At 31.8% G+C, this 25,363-nt stretch overlaps 1 protein-coding gene across 1 annotated transcript in view; it reads right to left on the bottom strand.

Annotated features, from left to right (window-relative positions):
• tei (irregular chiasm C-roughest protein teiresias) overlaps window positions 1–25,363 on the bottom strand; it is a 508,251-nt gene extending 482,888 nt beyond the window's left edge. Inside the window, exons 1-2 of the mRNA XM_074131947.1 lie at window positions 24,939–25,363; window positions 24,745–24,852 (exon numbers count right to left, since the gene is read on the bottom strand). Coding sequence (XP_073988048.1) covers window positions 24,745–24,802 — 58 coding nt within the window. The 5' untranslated portion in view covers window positions 24,803–24,852; window positions 24,939–25,363. The remainder of the gene's footprint in view (window positions 1–24,744; window positions 24,853–24,938) is intronic.

Raw genomic sequence — 25,363 nt, 5'->3', positions numbered from 1 at the left:
TTACATCCATTCTAAAATTGGCCACGCTTATTTTCATCAAGAAGTCCGCTGTTGCTTCGGTACTATCAAGTAAATCTTACTTTTTTCCAACTGTTTATTATTGCTTCTAGGCCTAGTCACGGATTTCCTTTCCAACAATCTGCTGTCTTGTTTTGAAAACAAAAAAAAAAAATTTTATTTTAGCCCGTTGGATGAGGAATCATGAGATACGATGGACAAAGTAAGCTTCAGGTAGGAATGAAACAGGAGAGAATTAAAGCATCTTCTCTTTTCCAATTAAAACCCATCCGGGTGAAATACCGGATGTACAATTTTATCAATCGATGCCCAGTTCGTGCACTATAAAAGGTCTGCGAGGAAAACAATGTCATAATTTGTTCCTAAATATACAGTAAATTGATCAAGATATTGTCTTTGCAATTAAGTAAGTTTTGGCGAGCTCAGTCGACTTGCTTAACATTTTTGTAGAAAAACAATCAAAGCTTTATTTTAAATAATTATTGTTGCGATTGTCACCATATTTATAGAAAATGAAAATTACTCCATATAATTGCCCTTTTTTACTTTTATGTATACATCTTTTTAATTAAATTTTTTTTTTAAGTGTAGCCTACATACATAGAGTGTCACAGATCGATTACAAAGCTATCAATCATTCACTATCAATTTTGTAGAGCAGTACGTCTAGAACACATTTTCTTTTAAAGCCCTTCTTTCCCTTTTTTGTTATTTTTGTCTAATAGTTTTAATTTTAGCCAAGCGAGCTTTGCTCAAGGATATAAAAGAAGAATTTAATTTTGAACATGACACTTTCATTTCGTATGATAATCGCCACGTTATTTCAAAAAATGTTTTCAAATACTAAATCTAAATAATATTTATTAGAGGAATAATAAAATTAACATCAATTTTAGCCCTTCTAATCCTTGGCTCAACTCGATAAAAGAAAGACAAAGAATAAAGAATCAGTGGTGCGATTCTAAAGCTGCAGCTAATTTCTAGAAAGCTATTTCAGGAATCAAACTCATTAAAAAGTTTAGGTACGCCTGGACATTGTAAAATCAGGACTGTGGAGACTCAAATGCTATGAAAGGAACCAGATCAATGTGGACGAATGGCTTCCCTTATAAGGCACGATGGGTTCAGAAAATTTCTGAACAGGATGAAGCTATATAACCAGAAAACTTGGGTAATCTTCGCCAGGAGATGAAGGAAATGTCTACTCAAATCCTAGTTGATTGCATTGCTTTCGCGTGGTTGCGGTAAGAGATATTCGGCAGAAAAAAATCATATCACAACAAAGATCCTGAGCCTTGATAGAAAAGGAGATCAGGAGTAAGGTCGATAAGCGTCAGGCTGCAGTGTGTAAGGAATCATACACGCACTACGAGTTAATATCAATAATAAAGAGATTATTTATTACCCATAAAGCAATTTGACCTAATTATACCGCCTTACTTGTAGTTTGTTTTGCTAATAAAGACCATGTAGTAATAATTATAAGTCTGATAAAACAAAGAACTGAAAATATTGGTTTAAAAATATGTCTAAATTAATGATAGATAACATCAGTTTGTGGAGACAGAGTGATATTGATTGTATAAAATTAATGGTAAACGCCAAATAGACTTAATTATTGTTTATGCTAAGTATATGTTCATGAAAACTTGGGTAACTTGGAAATTATCAATATATTGATAAAGCCCAGTTTGGTAAATGTATTGACCTCATTAGTTGTAGAGAGTAATTATTTTTACCTGGCTACATTTCATTCCTAAACTTTGAAACAAATAATCAATTGCTAAGTGAAAAACGTAAGTTATAATAGCAATGAGTTCTAACAACTCAAGAGGAGTAGTTCTTGAAAAAGGCTCTTCTAAATAATTAAGTTTGAAATTGAGTTTAACAATATGTTTAAACAAAAATGGACTTCAAAATAGGGTATAGAAAAAAACTTCTAGTCTTGCACAGAGAATGTTAATGTCAATGAAATTTTGTTCGTGATGATGCACAATAAGCGTCACCTTTAGTCAACAATTGACTTGGTCTGTCGCATACGAGTAAGTGGCTCCTTTAAAGTGTTCTGTTTAGTTCGCTGAAATGTCATGCCGTCAAAAATTCTTTGTTTTTTGTTCAATTTTAACAAAAATTTATCTCAAGTCTTGGTCCGGTTGTACATAAGAAGTCTTTCATTTTTAAGAGTTGAAAATTTTCTCACCTAAACATTTGCCACTCTTTGAAATCCTTGAAAATGGTTTTTTTGTGAAGACTGAAACTTTAAGAAACACTTTAAGCTCGTAAAACTTTCTGATCCCCAATAATTGAGAGTAAATCAACATTACACCTCCGTCTTTCTCTTTATGTGAGTAAAACTAATGTTTCAAGTAATTTTTGTAGTTAATAAGTTGTAATATTTGAGACAAAATAAAGTCAAGCGATTTTTTACATTAGATCTATTACAAAAGTAAGAATATAAGGCGTAGTACTCGCCATATGTAGCAGGCAGAAATCTCGGCGATTGTTGAATCGCTAGATGAGTTTTTTTTTTCTTCATCTTGAAAACTTCTTGCAGCAAGTTGCGAAGTCCCAATATAATGTGGTTCACCATTGTGGTACCATGGATGAAGAGAGTGTATCTTGTTGTAAGATATCTCTGGTCCTCTGTGCCACTCTATTCTTACAGCAATAACACTTTGTCACGAACCTTCCTCTTCGTCACAAACTTGACTTTCTTCCTTCCTTTTTATACAACACGCACTTCCCAAATATGATTCACAAGATCCTTTTTTTATACCCACACATAGCAAAGCTCTCTTCTCCAAAACGGACAAGTAAGGGGGTGAGAAGTGGACCCTACAGCAAACATATATATATATTATATATGTTATTTTTCATATCAGGAAATATAAACAGTATGAGAAATCATAAAACAGTATGTCCAGCGATAATCTTGTACGATCTGCGATAAATTTGTATACAATAGAAAATCCCAAGTTTTATTTTTGTTTATTCAGCAACTACTTTTCTTAAATTTTCCCTGTTAATATAATTCCATTTTATTCGAAAAGAATGTAAATTAATAAACAATTAAATAATTATGTATTTTTTTTATTAAAATATTTTCTTTTTCTATTCTAAATCCTGTGTTTTACATCTCAGATCAATAATTAAAAACAGCTTCCCAGTTTAATTACGATGACTGTCCAACTGTTCAAAAATTTTGTCCTGCAAAATTAATAAAAAAGTACTATATTGATTCGAAAGATGTGCAATGATTTTATTAATCTTCATTAAACCTTTTTCTCTGACATTTCTTTGATACGAACATTATTTGTTTTACAGTTCATAATTTAGTTTATAGTGTATACTTTAGAATAAAGAAAAAGAAGAAAACTGTGGAAACCCAATTTTCAAAAAATTATAGTTCAAAAAATTACAATTACCAAAAAGTACACTGCAAAGTTTTGTAATAATTGAATTGGGCAATTCACCAGTTGGAAGGGTGCATTTCTTTAAGAGAATGCTCAAATGGTGGGTTAATCGTACTGAAATGTTTTCGGAAGTATGTACAACTATTTTGTTTAAATAAATACCGTTGAATGATTTGAATTTCTTTACCTACATCCCTTAATCAGCAACTTGTCCTGCACTAACCTCCTGGCAAATCCTCCTCGCAGCCTGAAGCGCCGATGGCCTCGCGATCACCTGGTCTAGAGATAAACAGGGCATCCTTCGTATTCAATCCATTCGGTATTTTACTTTAACCGATTTATAATGGTCATCGTTGGTTGGCCTTCATTCAAGCCCTTCCTATGATTTATTGTATTTACTTATTTATTATTTTATTGAAATATTTTGTTTTGTTTTTGCTTTATTTTATTTTTGTTTCTATTTCATATTTATGCTGTATTTTACGTTCGTCACATTTGCTTGATGCGTCAATGTATTACGCAGTTGCGAAATTAAATTTGTCAACTCATAACTACACTAAAAATAATGGTTCAGAGAGTTGGTAGATTAGTTGGGTCGCTTTTAAAGCTAGAATTCCCTGACAAGAAATTTAAATCTTTGAATCCCAGTCAAGGATTTACAATTATTTCCTGTTAAATTTATCAGAAAAGACTAAAGAAGACCTATAATACTCTATAAAGAGCTTTCCAGTTGTTTAACTCCCATTTTTCTTATTTTCGTGTTATCAGTTTCTGTTTTTCTAGTTGTGAAAAAGTGTTTTTACCCAGGTGAAACCCGCAGAGAAACTGTGATTTCTGAAGTTTCCTAAAATATGGCGAATTTTAAAAATCTCTTTTCCCAACATCATTGTTGTTTCCAAAACTGTGACTTCTGCATCTCTTTTCTCAATCTATATCCTCGTCTATCTACAAGAAGGGTGTGAGATTCTTTCTCCTATAAATAACTTCTTCCACTGAGCATCCCTGTGATTTCATGTTCCTAATCGTAAAATACATTTTTCAGGCCATTAATGAAAGCTTAAAAGTTATGCTACCCTCTTTCGTTGTTCATTCAATTAGTTCCATTGTAGGGCACCGCCTGTTGTGCTTTTAACGAGATAGAAGCGCTGCCCCCTAAGGGCTTCCGTGCACATTACGGGAAAAGTGGCCCTGAAAAATGAAACGATGACAAATTCATCAGATAGTTTTCCTTTTTTAGTCGCCATTTAAGGAAAAGCAGTAAAAACCTTGGGTCTATACTATCCCCGATTTCATTATCTGTAACAAATAATTAAAAATTCAATAACTTTTTGAATGGAAAAGGATTTAATTTAACTCGAGTGAAATACTCTTACATTACTTTGAACAGTTTGCGGTTGAGTGTCCCATTTGCTATAGTAATGAATTAATCCTATTTCACGCCAAGCTTGTCAGCTGTAATTAGACTAAAGACTTTAATACTATTGAACACATCTGAGGGCTGGTACAAATACCATTTCTGTAGGCAGTACATGCTACCACTAAAATAGAATTTCATTTATAAAATAGTGATATTTTATAAGAGGAAAACGTGCCTAGTGAATTCATTCCATTGTAAAAGTGAGTGGTTAGATCGTAAATGGCTCTTCATGAAAAAATATTGTAAAATTTTACAGCTTTTGAATGGTCTTTCGTACATATTTGTTAAACTCAAGTTTTTAAAAATTATTTTCTGCAATTAATATTACTGAAATAAATTAAATGTTTCTTACTAATTAGCCGATTATCAGCGTTTTTCAAATAGATATTTCTGTCAAAAAATAATAATTATAATAATACGATATAATATAATAATGAATGTAAATATTCATCCCTGAGGAATCGTTTCCCGATTTTGTCAAAATTTTATCTTTTGAAACAGAAATATCTGTGTGAAAAAGAGGCTAATAATAATAGGCACATTTGTTTACACTAAACAATCCAACAATACCTCAACAACAAACTGTTTGCAGATGACATAGTAATTTTCTGTTCCCAATGCAATCGATCCAATCCTAGCAACACAGTATTTACATTCTCAGTGTCGTTTGTTGTTTGAACAATAGTTCTATGGATTTTGTATGTTGCTACATCAATCTGGTGTTTTCTAGAATAAGCGCTTGGTTGAATGTGTAATGGTTTGTAAAAAATACATTCTACTTAGACCCATTTTATTGAAAGAGAATGAAGTAAAGATGCAAGGCTGAGAGGCAGGTTAGTTTGATGAACATAACTTCTCTAGTCTGAACTCTTATCATCTAAACTTTATAATTTGTTTTATCTAATACGATTTTGGCACTAAGATTGTTTCTTTAAGGAGACTATAATGACTATAACTACTTAAATACTGCTCAGAATCTTCCATCACATTCGTTTTAAAACTGGTTTAAGTTCCTTGGATACTCTTCAAAAAATTATTTGTAAGTCAATGTGGACGTAAAGTTATTACGATCGTATATGTCTTCCACAGAGAAAAGTTAGGGTTGAATTAGGTTTAGATTGGTTTGGAAAGGTAAATTTCATGTCAGCGTGCTTTTTCATTAGAAGAAACTGAAATCAATGGATAGTCCACAAAAAATGCTCATCTTAAAACATGCAATTTATATTTCATAAGGTCTCTTGGGGGTGTGCTTGACTTTTCTAAGCGGAGATTGTGGCTAGCACATGCCAGTGAAGAGGGCAAAGCCAATGCTTTGTTAAATTTTAACAACCACGGTGTCTATAGGCTTAATATCTCTTGCCAAGAAGGAACGAAGTAATCCACTCTCGCCAAACTTTACGACATAACTGCTTAACAAAGCAAAGTAGCTCTAATGCAGGATTAGAGCTGCAAACTTAGCCTACTGGGTCTGGGTATGTGGTGGTCATTGCACGTTTTGCTTGACAGAGAAAGGAAACTCCTGAAGTAGGACGTTGAAACACCCATGTCATTTGGCATTTGTAATGACTGCGGGGTTGGCTCGCAATCATTGGGCCTACGTGCTCACGTCTCAGAGATTGATCAACTTTGATTGAATGAGGGTTGTTACAATTGATTTGTAAGAGTCGTAGTAACTAAATAAAGTTTAAGGTTCCTTCATTACATTCTATTTCTTGTATGTGAATAAAGAATCTTTTAAGAGAAATTGGTTAACGCTTAATAAGTCCTTGTGAATGTCTTTCGAGTTTACTATGAAGATTTTGAAGTTCTTGTCCAACTCCAGGAGCTGGAAACCAATCACCTGGTTGAGAACTTGATTATAAATCAGTTAGAGGAAGAGAAAATGAGATGAATTGTTGTATAATTTCCCAAAGTTGTTTTACTTCAGGCAGCAACATGAAAAGCATAGAATTAAGGTAGAGAATTGCAGAATCATCTGCTTAGATAATAAGGGGTCTATTAGAATGGATGAGCGGTGAATATAGTTTGATTGAACTACCATAAAGCCCTACTTTGTATACCTATTTCAGAGCGATGTTAATAGATATTGGATGTGAAAGGGCCGAATCCATTTTCAACTGGAAGATCAATTAAGGATCCCTTAAGTGCTTGTATTAAATCATTGTGAACTGTCGTACGAATCTATGAGTATAAGCAACTGGAGTGATGTATGTGGCAATGAGTAGTTTCTTCCTCGGTCTACCTAAAACCACATCGTTACTATTACTTTAGGTCTCATTGTTGAGGAGAATAGAATTTGAGGAGATAGCCAGGTGTATGTAACTTGCTCTGATCTATGAAATTAGCCAAAGGTTTTACCCAAAATGATGTGCGAGCATTGTTGATGCAGATTCAGGGTACAAAAATAAGTGGCTCGCAATGGAAAGCGAGATTTATTAGATATTCTCATTAAATAATAGCAGAATTTCTTAGCTTTTCATCAAAGATTTAGTTTAACTTAAGTCCCTTGAATGGTAAGCTTGGACAGGTTTCCTTAAGAAATAGTAATGAAGGTACTAAGTAAGAACACTTAAAATAGTTGGTTGGTAATCTTCTGCATGACTTAAGTGATAGTTTTGGTTTTCGACCGTTCTCAATTGATGATTTTGGGGAATATTGAGGTGTGGTCCACAAATTCACAAACAAATTTCTTTCTTCACACCAACGTTTCGGTAAATATATTACCTTCTTCAGGATATTGAACAGTTATGATGATTCAGCTTAACATTAAACTACACAAATTTTACAATACCCTGAAGAAGGTAAAATATTCACCGAAACGTTGATGTGAAGAAAGAAATAAAGTTTGTGAATTTATGGACCTCACCTCCAATATTCCCCAAAATCATCAGTTTGACTACAATGTTCTAGAAATATCTGAACTTAATGACTGAGAATGGTGTTAGGAACCTATGTGTTCCAATAAAATCTTAACTTCAGAAATTAAAAACGATCTCAACACTGGCTCATACAGGGAAGTAAAATTAGAGAAATAATAATCGTTTTAGAATCTTTTTTGATTGTAGTTCGATTTAATTTTACTTTGACAATAGCATGCCCGGGAAATTTAGAAGTAGGCCTCAAGGTTCTACAGCTGTTCTAATCAAAGCTTTAATAATACTTATTTTTTGTCAGAATTCCTTTTTCAATTACTACTTCAGATTGTTTGAGCTAGGATAAACAAAATCCTCTATTCTTTTAAAGATGTGATTGCCAAATAAAATGTAATTTCTCTGTACTTTTTGAGATGAGTGTGGTAATGTACTTTATTTACCTTGAAATACAAACTTCTCGCCAGACTACTTGACTAACGATCGAAACTTAACCTACATAACAAAAAGACTCTTATATCTAATGTTACTGCGACCCATTTGGTCATACGGCATCGAAGTATAGGGATCGACTAAGCGGTCCAAATCACTACGCCTCCAGGCATTACAGTCAAAAATACTTCGAAAACTTCTTAACGCTCCGTTCCATGTATCTAACCTCACTATCCCATAATGACCTCAAAATTCCTTTCATTACAGATCTTGCTAACACTCGTTTCTTCAAAATTCACTCCTCTACAGCAGCTCATCCTAACTCTCTCATAGAACACCTATCTTCCTCCACATTACCAGGTAATCCTCTAAGGAGATTGAAGAGAAGATGGCCTCGTGATCTTCTCTCATCGTGAGAGCAGTGCAGCTGAGCACGTTACTGGAGTGACACCACTGGGTGCCTTCTCCAATCATGATTTCCTGTCATTTCTTTTCTCTCTTTCACCATATTTGCTTGTTGCAACAACTGTTACAGTGGTAAGTTACAATAAAATATTAAAAAAAAAAAAAAAAATTTACCTTGAAAGCTCAAGGAAAGGACTAATGAAAATTTATAAATTCCAGAAAACCAAATAAATATATATATATATATCTGTACCTCGGAGGGAAAAGGCACCATGTCACAAAAAGTAAATTTTACAGGGGAGCCAAATAAAGATATTTTTCCAAATTCATTTTTTGTTCCACTTTTCCGGTTATACTCTTTCCTGTACTTCTCACCATAATTATTATAGTTGGTATGGCCACTTTAACTCCCATATTTTAAAATATTTTACTTTCATCTCCATTGTGAAAAAATTTATGTCCATGTAGTGCCTTTTACCCTTAAGTAATGAAGTATCATAGCGCTTTTTAAAAATACATAAATCGCTTAATAGTAAACATAGGACATAGTGCTTTACACCTGTAGAAAGAGCAACAAAAAATTTGTAAAATGATGCCAAAAATCGAAAATCGAAAAAAATGGACATGGTGCCTTTTCCCTCCGAGGTACAGATATATATATCTCGAAGTTAGAAAAAGATAATTGTGAGTTGTTGTTTTATTTAATATTTATTCTTACTCAGAAGATAAAAATATCCTCTTTTTAGATACGAATGGCCGTCCCATACTGCCCTACCGTTGTGTGTATATCACTGCTATAAACATTAACGTAAAGCTTTCTACCATAAAAAGAAGATGTACTGTTTTGCAAGGTGGAAAAGGTAAAGACGAAGGGTGTACAGCAGAGAACGGGAAAGCTTGGGAAGTGTTCCGTTTTTGTGTATAGTCAAAAACAGTGAGAGCTGGGGAGGAAGACGCTATCCTCTGTACGCTAACATTGTGTCTGTTCCAGGATGAAGCCATCCCTCAACACTGCTCATTCCAAGGGGCAACCCAACACAGTCTTACAACACACACACACACACACACTGACAGAGATTACAATCCCACCCACTACAGACGGATGCTGGGCACCTTCACTTTGACTCATTGTTAGCGCACTGTCCTCACAATAATGCCATTTCTGTTGTAACAATGCTCCCGCACAAAATAAGAGGGAAGTATTGCTGCTGGCAGCACCAGGACACGACATAGAAATTCAATTGTTCTTCTTTTGCTTCCAGTTCACTACCAGAGGTTCACACTAAGGTTAACTACAATAGATAAAAAAAAATGGGGGAGCTAAAATCTGTTGTTAGTAAAAAAAAAAAAATAAAAGCAAAAAAAAGAAAGAAATAATTCAAAATATTTACAGGCAAAGGGCCCATTTAATATAACCACATTTAATTTTTAAATCTTCCAAATAAACACCCCAGCTCTCAGAATAAGAATTTTAAAAAGAACCTATTCAGCATTAGAAGTGTTTAACAAGGTACAAGAAATTGGCAGTCTGAACTAAGAAATCCAGTGGACCATCCTATTAGTTCTGATATCAAAAACAAACATGGAGGCAATAATTTTTACTAAAATACTTTAAAAGTAATCTGCGACAATTCCTAAAACAGTCTTCTTCATTGAGGCAATCATTAAGTTGATGCGAAGTGAGAAAAGGTCTCCGCAAGAAAGTTAATTCTTGCAAGTTACAAGCAGGTGCATTGACTTGAACCAAATAAGTGTTACTATGTATAGTTTCTACTGCTCATTGATTGAAAAGTTTAATATGGTTAAAAGGAAAGCGGCAAGAAGGAAGAGAAGTGTTCCGATCTAATTTAATAATTATATTTTACAGACTGAGTAGGGATTTGATAATAATATTATTATTTATCATGGCAACAGATAACAACTTTAATAATCTTGCTATGTCTCTTCTCGTTTTGAGGTATAGTCTATGTTTCACACATATTGCTAATCTTTTGTTAAATATTGCAGGCTTCACTCATAACTTTTGTTGGTACGATTAGGCATTCACTGCATCCTAGTTGAATTCCTCCAGTTATTCTAAACTACGCATGACTTACCCCTCAGGTTCTCTCCATTTCAAGCACAGTGGTTGAAAACGGTTTCTATATCAATAATACCGAAAAAAAATGCATCCCTAATGCAACCACATAAACCTCTTTCTGGAAACCTTTGAATTTGTCTGAGAGGGGCCGACTTTGATAAGCTTTTAGTGCTATAAACGATTGTTTTCAACTAAACTAATAATAATCGAGTAATTTTCACATTCTACTTTATCTTGGCACTGACTAAGAATGCAATAATACTGCATTGCCAATGCTCGAACTTAGTTATTGCCAATGTCGAGTCATATTGACTCCATAATTTATTTTTATATTTTTTTTTACATTGATTTCAATTTTAATAATAAAATTTGCATTACTGGATGAGAAAGAATATGAATTAAGGGAGAAAAACAAATTTAGTCCACAAATCGGCTTCAACATTTCACGCAGAAGGAATTAACTTCAACTTACGATTGCCGTAATTTCAGTATTTTCTAAAACCTTGATTGACTGCCTTCTGATCAGGGGCTTTTACATTTTTTTAATTACATTCCCTATTTTTTCAATTACTGTTCGTTGTTGACACGGATCAGAAATTACCCAATTCGCTACAAGTTTTTGCTGCAATTCGGACAGAAAATCAATTCTAGAAAGAGGCTTTTTTTTTGTGTCTTGATACTTTCAATGAAATTTATGTAAATGTATAAAATAAGCATTTAGGCAATAATGTAGAGTCAAGATAATAACAGAAAATCTACCTATATTACTAACAAGGAGTCGAAATGACTCTGTTATATTTACGTGTAATGCCGATCTGGAGTCAAAATGACTCTTATGATTCAAGTAAACTAATCTGCAAAAAGAAACTAAGAATTCCACGGTCTTCAGCTCGTGACTATCAAATGGTGAGAGAGTGGGGATAGCATATCTAAGAACATTTTGGGATAGCTATGAGATGTGGGAAACAGAGACCATTCCTATTTTTTTCGGATTCAAATTGACTCCAGATGGGCAATGCAGTGTTAATGCCCTTTTCACTTTGCTTGCATCTATATCCAAAAATAAAAATAAACTAGTTCGTTTCATTTGGGAAGGTTTGGTTAGGAAGGTTGTACAGAATTGTCGCTTCGCTTTGAGAAAATTCGAACTGTGGTTACCCTTCGTGAGTTATCATGGTTTAAACTTCTCTCAATGAGTGCGCCGTGGTTCTGAGGGAGCTAGGATGTCTCCTATCGTTTTGATTAATATTTATTAAAGTGAACTTGTTTTATTTTAAAGTCAGGATAGAATAAATTAAAAGTTTTAAGCAAAATTTAATTACGGAAGAGAAAGGTAGTGCTAGTGTTCATGTATTTTTTTTTTTTTTAATTTTAAAACAAATGAATAGAACAGTTATTTCGTAATATTGCATCGAATCGCTGAAATGTTATAACATTCAAACTAACAACTACTGAGGAACATAATGAATAAACTATTAAGTATAAGAGGAAGTGAGTAAGCCCTTTGCCTAAATGTATATAGTGGTTGTTAAAGGGAATGTTAGCTAAAAGCTGGACTAACTTTAACCAAAGTGCCTAGCCATTGATCATAACTTTACTGAGCTTTATCCAATTTGTCTACATATAAGCTTGTGTCTATAGATTAATACAAGTTATATAATAAGTAGACATTGGCCAAAACTTGTATTTTGTCCTTTGTAACAACAACTGAAAAGTCAAATCGATTATCTTTCTATCTGCTTCTATTCTTTTCTTTTTATTAAAAAAGACAAACCAAACAAAAACATATTGTAATTTCCTTATAAGTTATTGTTAAGTATAATGTAAATATTGTTTCTAAATAGTGAAATTAGGCAATTAACGGCTACCTAACATTGATTTTTCAAATGAACGAAATTTTTCACTTTCCAGTATTCTCTGTTAAAAATATATATATATATTTGAAAAGTTTAGTGAGATTTGGCTACTTCTAGAGTTATTTATTAAAGAGTGATTATTTTTGTATTTTAATGTTTACCTTTTTTTAGTTTTGAATTGATATAATAAACACATTAAAGTATGATAAGAATTAAGATCAATTTATTTAATTAAAAAACAATTCAAAAATATAGAAAAAAAATTGTAACTAATGCAGAAGAACTTCAGAACGTATTATTTCATGGTTTATGATTAGGACTTTTCGAAAAAACAAAATTATCGTAACAACGGAACGAATTGTGAGAGGATGGAATATTTCAGCGGCATTTCACTTCATTTTCCTTCACTATCACCCAATTCTTTTTAGAATTCAATTCCCAATAGAATCATGGGATGCGTGGTGTGATGGTAGCTTTAATTATTGTATAATTCCTAAATTAGTACATTGAGCATCATTCAAACTTAATTGTATGTTACCTCAATCAATTGTAAAACAACAAATAAGCCTGTTTGTGTTACAAACCTACTACCAAAATTTAACGTAAAATGAGACTAAATCTAAATTCTAAATGTAATATGTTAGCATGAATAGTGTTTCAATTAAAACTGTTCAAACTAAGAATATTGTAACTTTATTAAACAATATGAACTATCTACAATATGTGATCTACCTCTATACTTATCGCATTACACTTCAATAATAATTACAGTTGTTGATGAGTTTGTACGATGAGATATAGATTAACTAAAACTTGAATGGCTTCAAACTGTTTTGTGAACCCTTATAAATTTCAACAAAAGTTTACTGCAACTTGTACGCTGTTTAGTCTGAATGTAAGGTAATACTCTTGTATTCTAGAATACATAGTTTTCCAATAAGAACTAGTTGCGATTTAAGGCAGATTCTAACGAAATTTATAATCAGTTATTACTAGATTACACTTCGTATAAAGTAAAAAAAATAAAGTCTTCACTGTATTATTATTATTATTTTTTTTTTTTTTTTTTTTTTTCCAAATCCCTCGCGGCCCGCAGGCAAGGGAGGAACCTGTTTTCTTTATCTGGTATTATGGTTCTAACTGGAACCGGACAATTGTCCTATGAATTATTATTATTATTGTTGTTATTATTATTATTATTGTTATTTTTTTTTTTTTTTTTTTTTTTTGGCGCATCAACAGCTGAGGTCATTAGCGCCCGGAGCTTTTTCCAGTGCACTGCCGGCCTCCAGACAGTGTTCTCTCGTTACAGACAACACTGTCCATCACCGGACAGTGAGCTGTAAGAAGCTCCTAGGAAGAGAAAATCTAAGGGTCAGCTGCTGGATTCGAACCCGGGACTTCCGCGTGGGAGTCCAGTATGCTAACCTCATAGCTAATCCCTTCCCTATTGTTATTATTATTATTATTATTATTATTATTATTTTTTTTTTTTTTTTTTTTTTTTTTTTTTTTTTTTTTTTTTTTTTTTTTTTTTTTTTTTGGCGCATCAACAGCTGAGGTTATTAGCGCTCGGAGCTTTTTTCAGTGCACTGCCGGCCTCCGGACAGTGTTCTCTCGTTACAGACAACACTGTCCATCACCGGACAGTGAGCTGTAAGAAGCTCCTAGGAAGAGAAAATCTAAGGGTCAGCTGCTGGATTCGAACCCGGGACCTCCGCGTGGGAGTCCAGTATGCTAACCTCATAGCTAATCCCTTCCCTCATTCCTCGTATTAAAATTTATTTTGCATAACATTAATTGTTGTTTTGTTATTATTTGACAACCGAACCACAGAACCATTTGGATAATCAGATTTTAATGTATGCTAATGTAGTCTATACAATAGGGAGATGCAAGCTCTTATCAAATTAATTTCTTGTCGTTAATACAGTATATAATTATTAGGAAAATGTGTCCGTAGTTTTATAAACTTTGATAAGCGATCACAATTTATGAAATATTCATGAAATCATAAACTAAAAATGGATTCGAACCCGGGACCTCCGCGTGTGAGTCCAGTATGCTAACCTCATAGCTAATCCCTTCCCTCTATTATTATTATTATTATTATTATTATTATTATTATTATTATTATTATTATTATTATTATTATTATTATTTGTATCCATGTTTAAGTACTTTATTTACATTTTTATTTAAAAATGATTCTAATTAAGTAATACTGTGCTAAATTTTCTTCAACTTTAAACAAATATTTCCTTCTAAACGTTTTAATTAACTTAATTTTTTAATTAGTCAAGTATTAACAAAAGATTTTATTAAAGGACTAATTTATTTTTATCTTTTTTCTCGCTGCCAGAAGCTACTATCAAATTTCTAATTGAAGTTTTCAACTTTAAGAAAATCAGCTACTTTGAATAAACAAACTACAATGTAGGAATGTTTGCAAGACCTAAATTGACTTTAGAAATGATATATCCACATGTTAACTATTTTAACTTGACATTAGAATCCTGCTGAAAAGGTGTCTAGAATATATACCTGGAATCTGAGATTTGTCTAAAGAATTTTCTTCAAGGAATAGTTCTTCAGAACAAATATATACATATATACTATAAAGGAAAATAGAAGAGGAGTTAATGATCCTTGGTTTTGAAGAAGCTGAGAGCAAAATAGCTAAACGGTATCGCTTTTAAATCAAACATAGGTTTCTTATCTTGGGCAATTTTATCCAAAAGGCCTTTTAACGAATTTCCTTAAGCAAAGCATTCATTTTCATTTTTATTCTAGAATTAAAGTTTTATTTTTCCTTAAAATTATTCCAGCAAAACTTTTTTATGTGGTTAAAAAAAAATTGAAAAATACTGTTCCTCCAAACACGAAGTGCACTTTACTGATGGCTTACTGGTGTGTTTAAGTTATTGAAAATATGTCTTAAATTTCGAGAGATAAGTTCAGTAATTGTGTAAAGTAATTGTAAGATGAAAAAGCGCCGGTTTTTATACAAATATCTCGCTAGAATTTACAAGAAAATAAATCCTAGCCTTGGTAACAGCTTACAAACTAAACACGTACTTGACTGATTTCATTAGAACTTGTATTATTTACATAAGAAACGTATTTGTGGAAGTTTTGCCTTTGGTTTAACAGTTGGCAAGGCAAGGTTAGGGCCGATATGAGACTGTGAGTGCAGGATAGGTAAAACTCTTTTGTCACGTCGCTTATTGATTTATAAGAAACGTGCCCAGGGCATGCTTGTTCCCATCATTTATTGCATTTGTACTTCTTTTTATTGCAGGTTGCAATTTTCTTTCTTTACCTTTCTCTTTATGTAAATACATAGTACTGCCGTGTGTAAAAATCATAGAAGTACTTACTTTAAAATCATAAATATATTATATTTCCTTGAAGAAATAATTTGTATTCTTGAATCGATTTCTTTTTGCAATGTCATTAGTTGTAAATTATTAAATATTTAAGGTAGATAAATATTTGCTTCTGAGATTTTTATGTACCTTTATGGTTTTACAAAATAAGTTTGTATAGAACCCTCGATTTGTTCAATAGTTTTCTTTATAAGGCTTTTTAATTTAGATGTTTCAGGAGTTTTTCTCTTTAATGGATAAAATGCTTAAATTTTGGACCGTTTATCTCCAAATGGAATTCTTTTTTTTACTTACTTCTCTTTCATTTTTCTCTGTGAAGAAACAGATGGCCAAATTTGAATACAGTTTACTTCATTTGAAGAAGATGCACATGAAGGAAGGTTCAAAATGGCAAGGACTGATAAAATTGAGAAGGAGCCTTCCAATTTTAAATAATTACCGAAATATATCAATGCTAAATAAACGTAAATGTAAATGAAACTATACAACATAAAATGCTGAGGATTTAAATTTAATTAAACAAATTCTGATAAAGTGGAAAGTAATAACAATTTTAAGGAAATATTGATTTAACATTTTTTTTTTAATTTTGCCCAAGAGTAATCAATATTCAATAATTACTTTTTTAGAAGTTTCAATTGTCGAAGGAATTTGTTATTTATGATCACAGATTGAATTAAAACTTTTTTTTTATCGAACTTTGGTACTGACTCAAATGTGGCAACTAAACGAGTGTGAACAAATAAAACTCACTTGTTAAATATTGGATTTTGTTCTGCAACTGCGTCAAATTGGTTTTTCACGTACATGAATTTAATAATGGAAGGTGCTGACAGTGATAATCTGCACATATGCCCTCTCAACTATTTCTAAATATACACTACTAAATGTATACTACACTCTTTGAGATAGCTTTTTGGTTGCTAACTGTGATGGCTAATATTTCGGTTTACATAAACTGCCGTTGGAACTTGAAATTTACTGCGTACCGTTTGAACAATTTTACTTTATGTCACTTTTTAACTAATTACTTATGTATCTTCTCACACATGTGATTAAATTAATCCTTGCTGTTGATTTTGTAGCAAATTATTATAAATATTAAAAATAACAAATTTGTCAAAAGTTCTTTATTATTTAAAACTTAATTTAAAGTCGGAAAAGTGACGTGACTCTTCAAGTAAATAAATAATAAATAAAATAATCAGATATTCATGGAACCGTACATTACACTGAAATGGCTCTCCAGTTTGGAAGCTTTAAATGAATTTTAAGAGAAAACTTTTCAAATTCAGCTTTTATATCTATTCCTACGCAATTAGTATCTATGTTTAAAAAAACTCTTTGAGACTGTTATCAAGAGAATCCAAAAAAAAAAACTGAAAAATCTATTCAGTTAAGATATTTTATTTTAAAGCCTATTTCAGACGACACAGATAGACTTTTTATTTATTTAAACAAATAATTTTTACAAATAGAGTACAAATCCGTTTACAAACAATAATACAAATGAGAGAGGAGGAAAAAATGAAATGAGCAATGAATTCACTAAGAGAAAAAAGATGGTTATAAAAATAACTAAGCTTGATAAAAAATTAATTAAACGGAACTACATTACTTTATTGGTCTTCTGACTAATTGAATAGAAGAGAATTAATTGGAGGAAATAAAGATATATGAGAAATAATGTACATTGTTTTTTAAAATTCCGTTTATAATATAAATTCAAATAAATTTACCGTTATCATTCAGCGCCTGCTACTGAATTTGAGTTGAATTATTGCAACGATTTACATTAGAGCACTGAATTAATCTAAATGGCTTCTAAAATGAAGTATGCGGTGCCACCATTTTTTACTATCGGCCAAGTTTATAATAAATATAAAAATTATTTCACTTATTTTCGCATTTACCATTGGTGCATAGCACTGCCATCTGAATGAAAAACTTTAAATAACATATTAAGCTGTACATATGTATGAATAACTTCAACTTTTCGAGGTGGGTTAAAATATATCCCACCATGCAGCAAAAGCTAAGCAAAAGGTGGGGCAGTTTTTAACCCACCTAGCCCCAAAACAGTTAATGGTGTTAATATTAATTTTTTGGAAAATTTATTATAAAATTATAAAAAGCTATGATTGAACCAAGTGCTTTGACACCTAAATTTATGATATTTTAAAAAATGGAATTAATCGATTTGTGCAATGATCGTCTCATATAATGTTTGTGCATGTTCAATTTAAGTAAAACATTAATATCGCTCAACCTTAACGGTAGAGCAATCCAATATTAGAGCAAATAGGACGATCTCAAATGTCACTGGACAGGAACTTAAAACAGGGTTCAAAGTTTCTGATTCTAACTTGAATAAAGTTTATAACTCTCAAGAGCTAATTGAGTATAAATGCCAGCAATTCAAAACATTAATAAGTTACCATCGTATTTGTGAAATAAATTTAACTTTGTTTAAATTGATTTTCTGCCTGAGGTACTCATCTGATCTACGTGGAGAACTGATTCACTGATCCATTAGTACTGATAGTAGGACAGAACTAAATTTTAATGTGATACAATTTTACCACCACCCAAGCGCAAACATACTGTCAATTTGTGCAAACCACTTGAGTGTACTCTGAGGATCACAAAATGTGCTTTAAGGGAGGAAACTCTTCTTTTTTTCCAGTTTACAAAACTAAACAAACATTGAACTATCAGTCACTCTCTTCACTAAAGAGGAGAGCAATGAGGCCAATGTCTTTTAAAATGTCTTGTCGGGTTGTCAGGAAGAGCTGTAGAAGAAAGATACCGTGGAAATTCACACAATCGTGTGCAATATTTGTACGATCGCAATACCTCCTTTTAAAAGAAATGAGAAAAAGAAAGAACTGATTTATTTTGAATATCGCATGATTCAAATATAATTTAGCAGCAATGATATGTAACAATTAGCTAGTTTTATTTTTCTTTCCTGATTTCCTAATAATGTATTTAATCGTAAACCAATAGAAGAGTTAGCTGCTCGAACAATTCCTTGTTCTATTATTATTACTTTTTTCTTTTATACATTATTATTACATGAGGGTATAATATATAATGATAATAAAAGTGCCTCACCAGAGGCAGGAAAGCCGGGGATGCCCATAATAAGTCGACGAGGACGCATAACTCTCCGTCTTGTAAGATATAATAAAGGACACTTTGGAATTTCTCCATAGCAGGGAGGAAAATGGCCGAGGAAGAATTTAGTGAATGAATTTTCACTTGTGCATTGAATGAAGCCTATCAGTGAGTAAAAAGCCTCTTTGCATGCCAAGACCCCTGAGACAATAGCCCTTCTGCAGCCGTAGCAAACAGGAAGCTGTAGAAGAGAAGAGTGATGAGATAGTAGGAGACTTCCGTCTTGAAATTCAAGAGGAAAACGAGACCTACCAATTATCTATCTACAGCGCTATTCCATCCTTTTGCTTCAGTTATACGGATAAAGATCTAATTATAGGCTTTAGAGATTATGCAATCATTACTATTAATATCATAATTCCTATTAATTAGATTGACATGTAGTTTGGATATTTAGAATTTAATAAACACAAACATTTGATTCTCGATTTAATTCCCACCATTGTAGCATTTGTTAACGAAAATGAAATCCATTGTTCTGTAGTCAGAACTGTTCTTTCAAATTATTTACTCAATAAATGTTAACGTTATTATTTCCAAATCCAACGAATATTCGAGCAGATGTAAAAAAGACTCGCAAGCGATTCATTACAAGTATTTTAATTAGGAAGGAGACCATTCTCTTAAATATATGCAACTTGACACAATAAATGCGGCTTAGATACTGGTAAACTATTCTCAGTGTTACATGAAGTATATGAAGTCCGACAAGTTGACAATATGTGCAACACTTCCCTGGGGGTTTTGTAAACGTTTTTTCATTTACAGCCATCTGTGAACGATTAGGTTAACTAAACCTATAGTTGCAATTCTCTGACACTCCAGAAGGGGTCGTATTGCTGCAACGATAGGACTTGGTAGTGGATAAAATTACCTTAAAATGTAAGCAAACTTTGCTGTACTTTGAATAATAATTATTATAAAATAATATAAGCTATTTCTTATGATTTTACGCTTTTATTCTATTTCTATTCGTGAAATTTATTAAAGCAGGACAAACAATAACTTTTTCGAAAATTTGACATGATAAATGCTTGTATTACCAAGTAAAAGAAAGAAAATAAGGATTGTTTTTGTTCCAAAACTTAAGAAAAAAATGCAACTTGTAAAAACCAATAAAATAATAAACTTATACCACCTTATGCCCTTCACGACAGGTTGCTATAAAATTTATAGTTTTTTTATTTATTTATTAAATTGAATTCCTGAGGAATTTCATTTTACATTGTGTTTTAATTTTCTACTCTGCTGTTGTGCATAAATTATGACCATTTATGAGGCCAAGTTAATTGAATGCTATTACATTTAAACGTGATTTTACAAAATTTAATGGAAAATATTATCCATTTTTCATGTACTTTTACAATTAAAAAATAATAGCTTGTTAATCAAAGTTATTTAATTATATCATACGTCCCTTATTTAAGAACGTACGAAAAATAGAATTAAAATTTCATGTATGTTTAAAAAAAAATAATTGATTTTTGAGAAAAATATATTAATTTTAAATTCGAACATCAGCTAGAAATGGGCATCCCTTTAAATTTGTAATTGTAATTTATGGTCCAAATACATTAAAATCAATTAAATGTAGGATAAATTCCATGGAGTAACCAGAAGTGTGCATTTTTTGAAGGTATTTTTTCCTTACAGTTTTCTCGAAAATTAGATATCATTATGTAATTCATAACACTCCTTTATGAAGAAAGTCAAATTTATTTTTTTGGGCTCTTTAAAAACCATTGACAGAATCAAATTTAGAGAATCCAGCTTGCAACAGTTGTTGTTTCGACCAGCAAAAACTCTTAAAAAACAGCTGATGATCTCAAATGAACAAATTACAGGTAAGTTATGAGTTTAGTCTCCTTTGTTTTGAGAGGAAAGTTTCACAGAAAATGATGGAGCAGAACTAATGCTAACCTTGTGAATCTAGAATGTAGATTTCTAAACTTCATCGAATAATAAAAATTTGTCTAATAAATTTGTGGTGTGCAAGTACAAAAATATAATCTTCAAATAGAATTTTATGTAAAAATATCGCAGAAAATGTTTTAAATTGATAATTAACATAGTTATTGAAACTTATTATAAAATATGTAAATATTTTGAAGACTGAAAAAGCTTTCTTTGATACTACAAAATTCAATTAAATTCTCTTATTGTTGTCCTGTGGTAAACCTCTCTTGAAAATACATTTTGAAGCGCTTTCAAAGACAAATGAATAAAATTTTAGCGTTACTTACACGACTTTTTATAACTGAATAATTAAAATTAATTGGGAAATTTCATAATATCGAATTTTCTAAGACTTCCAGAAACCTTCTTGCGAATCTAGTAGATTCTAAATTTATTGTCTGTTCGAAACAATCTACATTATTTGAAATGAGTTAGGGGTTTTGTATTCATGAAGTTAGAACTGTAAAATAATAATAATAATAATCCTAAAAATTTACCTTACGCTAAGTGGATTGCGATATTAGCGGCAAAGCTGAGTTATATGTAAAACAAGGCGTTGTATTATGTTTTTAATTCTAACTCTAATCATCTGAATATTTGTAATATCTATTTCCATTATGTTTGAATGAATGATAAAATTGTATCTAGATAATGGCATTTGATAATACAATTAAACCCTTAAATTGGTCTGCATTAGAGAAATTGACGAAACAATGTATAATAATGCCCCCATTATTCTTGGCATAATAAATCCACTCTAGACAGATAGTATAAAAAGTAAATTTGAACTTATTTACTTTTTTTTATAATTTTTTTAATTTAATTTTTATAATTGCTTTAATTTAAAGCAACATCTGTGGTTATTGGCGCCCGGAGCTTTTTTTCACTGCACTGCCGGTCTCCGGACATATTCTTATTTGTAACTTTGTCATATTCATAATTAATTGAGTTTATTCAAAGAATTACTAACCTGCCTTTAATTGATATAACCACTTTGACTAATTAATTAATAATAGTAATAATCTGCCGATTTGTATTGGCGATGTTCAATTTCAATCTATTTTTAATGCATAAATATAACCGAAAAATCCATAAATAGATAGGGTACAGTACTCGATCTGATCTAAATGTTAGGATATTGAGGAAGCCTCTATCTATGAGAAGGGGCTTTGAAAGAATGGTCCGAGTATAATGGCAAGAGATTTTTAAGGCAATCCCAAAATTAATCAATTAATCCACAATTAATTAACAAGTGTTTTCAGTTAGTGAGTACGTTAATGCCGTGAATGAACTATCTATCCACTTCCAGAGAAGTCCAGTAGTCGAGTAACGGCAGAAGTGAGGAACCTCTGTCACAAATGTGCCAATGGGATTCAAACACCAGCACATGCGATTGGAAATTGCACTCATAATTCTCTAAGACATCACAGAAGAGGTCGAGTTAGTTTGACAATTGGAAACAAAGGAATGCCCCTCATTTGAAGAGGGGTTTGCGTAGATTGTGAGGGATAATCAAAATACGATGGCATTCCTTAGCAAAAGAAATACACTTCTTGTTCTGGATCTCACTGGGCTTTTTAAAAACAATGACCTTGGACAAGCGACTAAAGTTCATTAGAAAAAGAAACCACCTAGATCTAAAGCACTAAAAGGAATTTAGAGTGAGAAGAGTATTTTGCGATAGGTGGTGGCTGTTTTAATGTAAGAGGAGCGAACTCCAATCTCATCTACGAGAAGCGGATTATTTGCAAGAATCTGCCGATTCTGCAAGAATCCCGTAATTTTGGACACCAACAGAATTCCACACCATCACCTGTATATTTAATTTTGTGAATAATGGTTCCATGTTGTGTTAGTGTTGCTTGCACATTGTTATATTTTTTACTAACGAATTAATTTACTTTCTTATTTATCTAATATCCATTTAATGTTATTGCATCTTACTCTTTTATTTCTTTTGGCTTTCCATTTATTTTATTGTGATAGTTTTAAATTACTTGCTTTTTTAGCGATATTTTGATGTTATATTCTTATTGAAGAAAACTTTCCAATTGACGACGTAAAGTCTTAATTTACGTTGACCATTTATTTTGCTGTAATTTATTATACTGCCTGATCAATAAGTAGTGTCTACAGTAACTTGATGAATTAGTCAGCACCTATAATTTTGTATCGTTAAATTAAGTTGTCTTTCTCTCATTAGTCATTTAAATTTTCAATGTTTGTTTGTTCAATGCGTTTCGCTTAAGTTTAGTTAGGCTTAAAGTTTAACAGAATTGGTTTAAGAGTACTGAATTCTCGCAAGAAGATCTTGGATTAGAATTTAGCTGCCAACCTTTAGATTTGTTCTTATTAGAAGCTTCTTACAGCTAACAGTCCGCTGATGAAAACAGCAGTGCACTGTAAAAAGCTGAGGGCGCAAATGACCTCATGTTTGGACGTTCCGTTAGAAAAAAGAAGTTTAGAGTAGGTATAAGTTTAGCAGTTAGTCCAACGCGGAGATCCAGCTACTAGCACTTGAATTTTTTTCTTACTAAGAGCATCTTTCAGCTCACTCACTACTTACAGCGTTGTTTCTAACGAGAGAATGCAGTCCAGAGACCTCAGTCATTGACGCACCTTAAATGAAAAAATAATAATAGATATAGCGCTCACGAAAAAATCTACGGATTTGAGAAGTAATTAAAAATTAAATTCAGTAGTTAATTAACAAAAAATAATAATAATTGTATCGAAATTCATAAGTTTAGGTGTGATTGTACCTACAACAAGTAAATCGAATTACTGACTCAATTCAGTTTTATTAAATAGAATTCTTTTAATTCGCTGAAGCAATTTAATCTCCACTATGTTCAATTTAAAATTGGTATGTTATTTGGCGAAATGTTCAGAAATGGTTTTAATTTAATCGCCCAAAACAATTGTTACAAGTTAAAGTAATGACTATACTTTTATTGCCCTATCTTCTTCCCAATTTTGTTACTTTTTTATTTTTAAGTTTTGATTATAATTTCAATTGGAAGACCCATTTGGTCATTTTCTATTAATTTTAATAAAAAGAAAAAAAACACTTCCTAAATATTTGATATATTCAAGAAAAAAGGTTTGAACAACTAGATAGTAAACGTATAATTATGTATTTGTGCCCACTATTAGCGTAACTTATTACTAAATTCTAATAAACTAAATTCTTGTATAGCTTAACGTTTGTAACTAATTTCAGTAGATCGGAATGAAATAAGTGCCCAGTCTGCTTGACTGAAGTCCCACAATTCTGAATCCATTCGCCTCTCCTCCACTTTTCAAAAACTACGCTAAAGATTTTCTATAAACTTAATATATTTTATTAACCTTACTGAAACCTGGCATTTTTACTTAAAAATATTTTACCAGGAAAACTTGTCTCTTGAGATGAAGAATATGTTTTGTTAAAATTCTATACAATGTTTACAAACAATATATTTGGCGATACCGCCTCTTGTTTAATTAAACAAATTGCAAAAATAACAATCAATTTGAACAAAAAGAAAAAATGCATTAAGAGAATGCATGACATGCAGAATTTTCTTTATTTTTCTATTGTCAATGCGAAGACACTTGGTAACAAAAAGTCTTATAATTTTTGTTTTATCTGAGATATAAAGTTAATTTCTTATTTAATAATGGGCAAACTGCATTGTTAAACATAGTATGGAAAACAAAAATAATTGCTACTAAAAGTGACTTACAGTTATTGAAAGAAGCAAACGCGATAAGAGTGGCCAGTACCAAGCTGGTCGGCTCCATGCCGGCTGCATATCGCTCTTGCAGTCACATGTTCACAAGGCTATGCAGTTCTGTTGAACAATAATTATTGGATATAACACATTTAAAAAACACACGACACTATTACAAAACGTCACCTGTTTTTTTCAATAATCACCTCTTTTCTGTCTTATAAGCTGATTAATTTTATTTCAGTGGCCTTTTTAATTTATTAATTCTTCCCTTGAATTGATCTAACTCTTTTTCTGTATTATTTTTCCAAGTTTGTTTGTTTTTTTTTAAATTAAATTTCTTCTAAGGCCATTATTGTTATTCACAGTAAAAATTAAATGAACTAGGAAAAGGATAAAACTATAATTACTTCAAATAAACAAATCGAAGGTTTCTATCTTTTGAACGAGAAGAACAAAGTTGGCAAAAAAGAAGAAAGTGGAAAAGACGACTAGCGCCGGAGAAGGACACACGCGGCACCAAGTCCGGAGCACGAGTGACTCTCTACTTCGCTGGCTGGTTAGTTAGCTGTAAGAGTCAACAGTGGATAGGAGAACACGAACCGACGACCTATCGTCGTACGGGCAAACA

The sequence above is a fragment of the Rhodnius prolixus genome, unplaced genomic scaffold (assembly GCF_049639745.1).
Source record: "Rhodnius prolixus isolate KJV_2025 unplaced genomic scaffold, Rpr scaffold_4, whole genome shotgun sequence".
NCBI lineage: Eukaryota > Metazoa > Arthropoda > Insecta > Hemiptera > Reduviidae > Rhodnius > Rhodnius prolixus.
The sequence above is the reverse complement of the archived record's forward strand: the minus strand, read 5'-3'. Positions and strand labels throughout refer to the sequence as shown.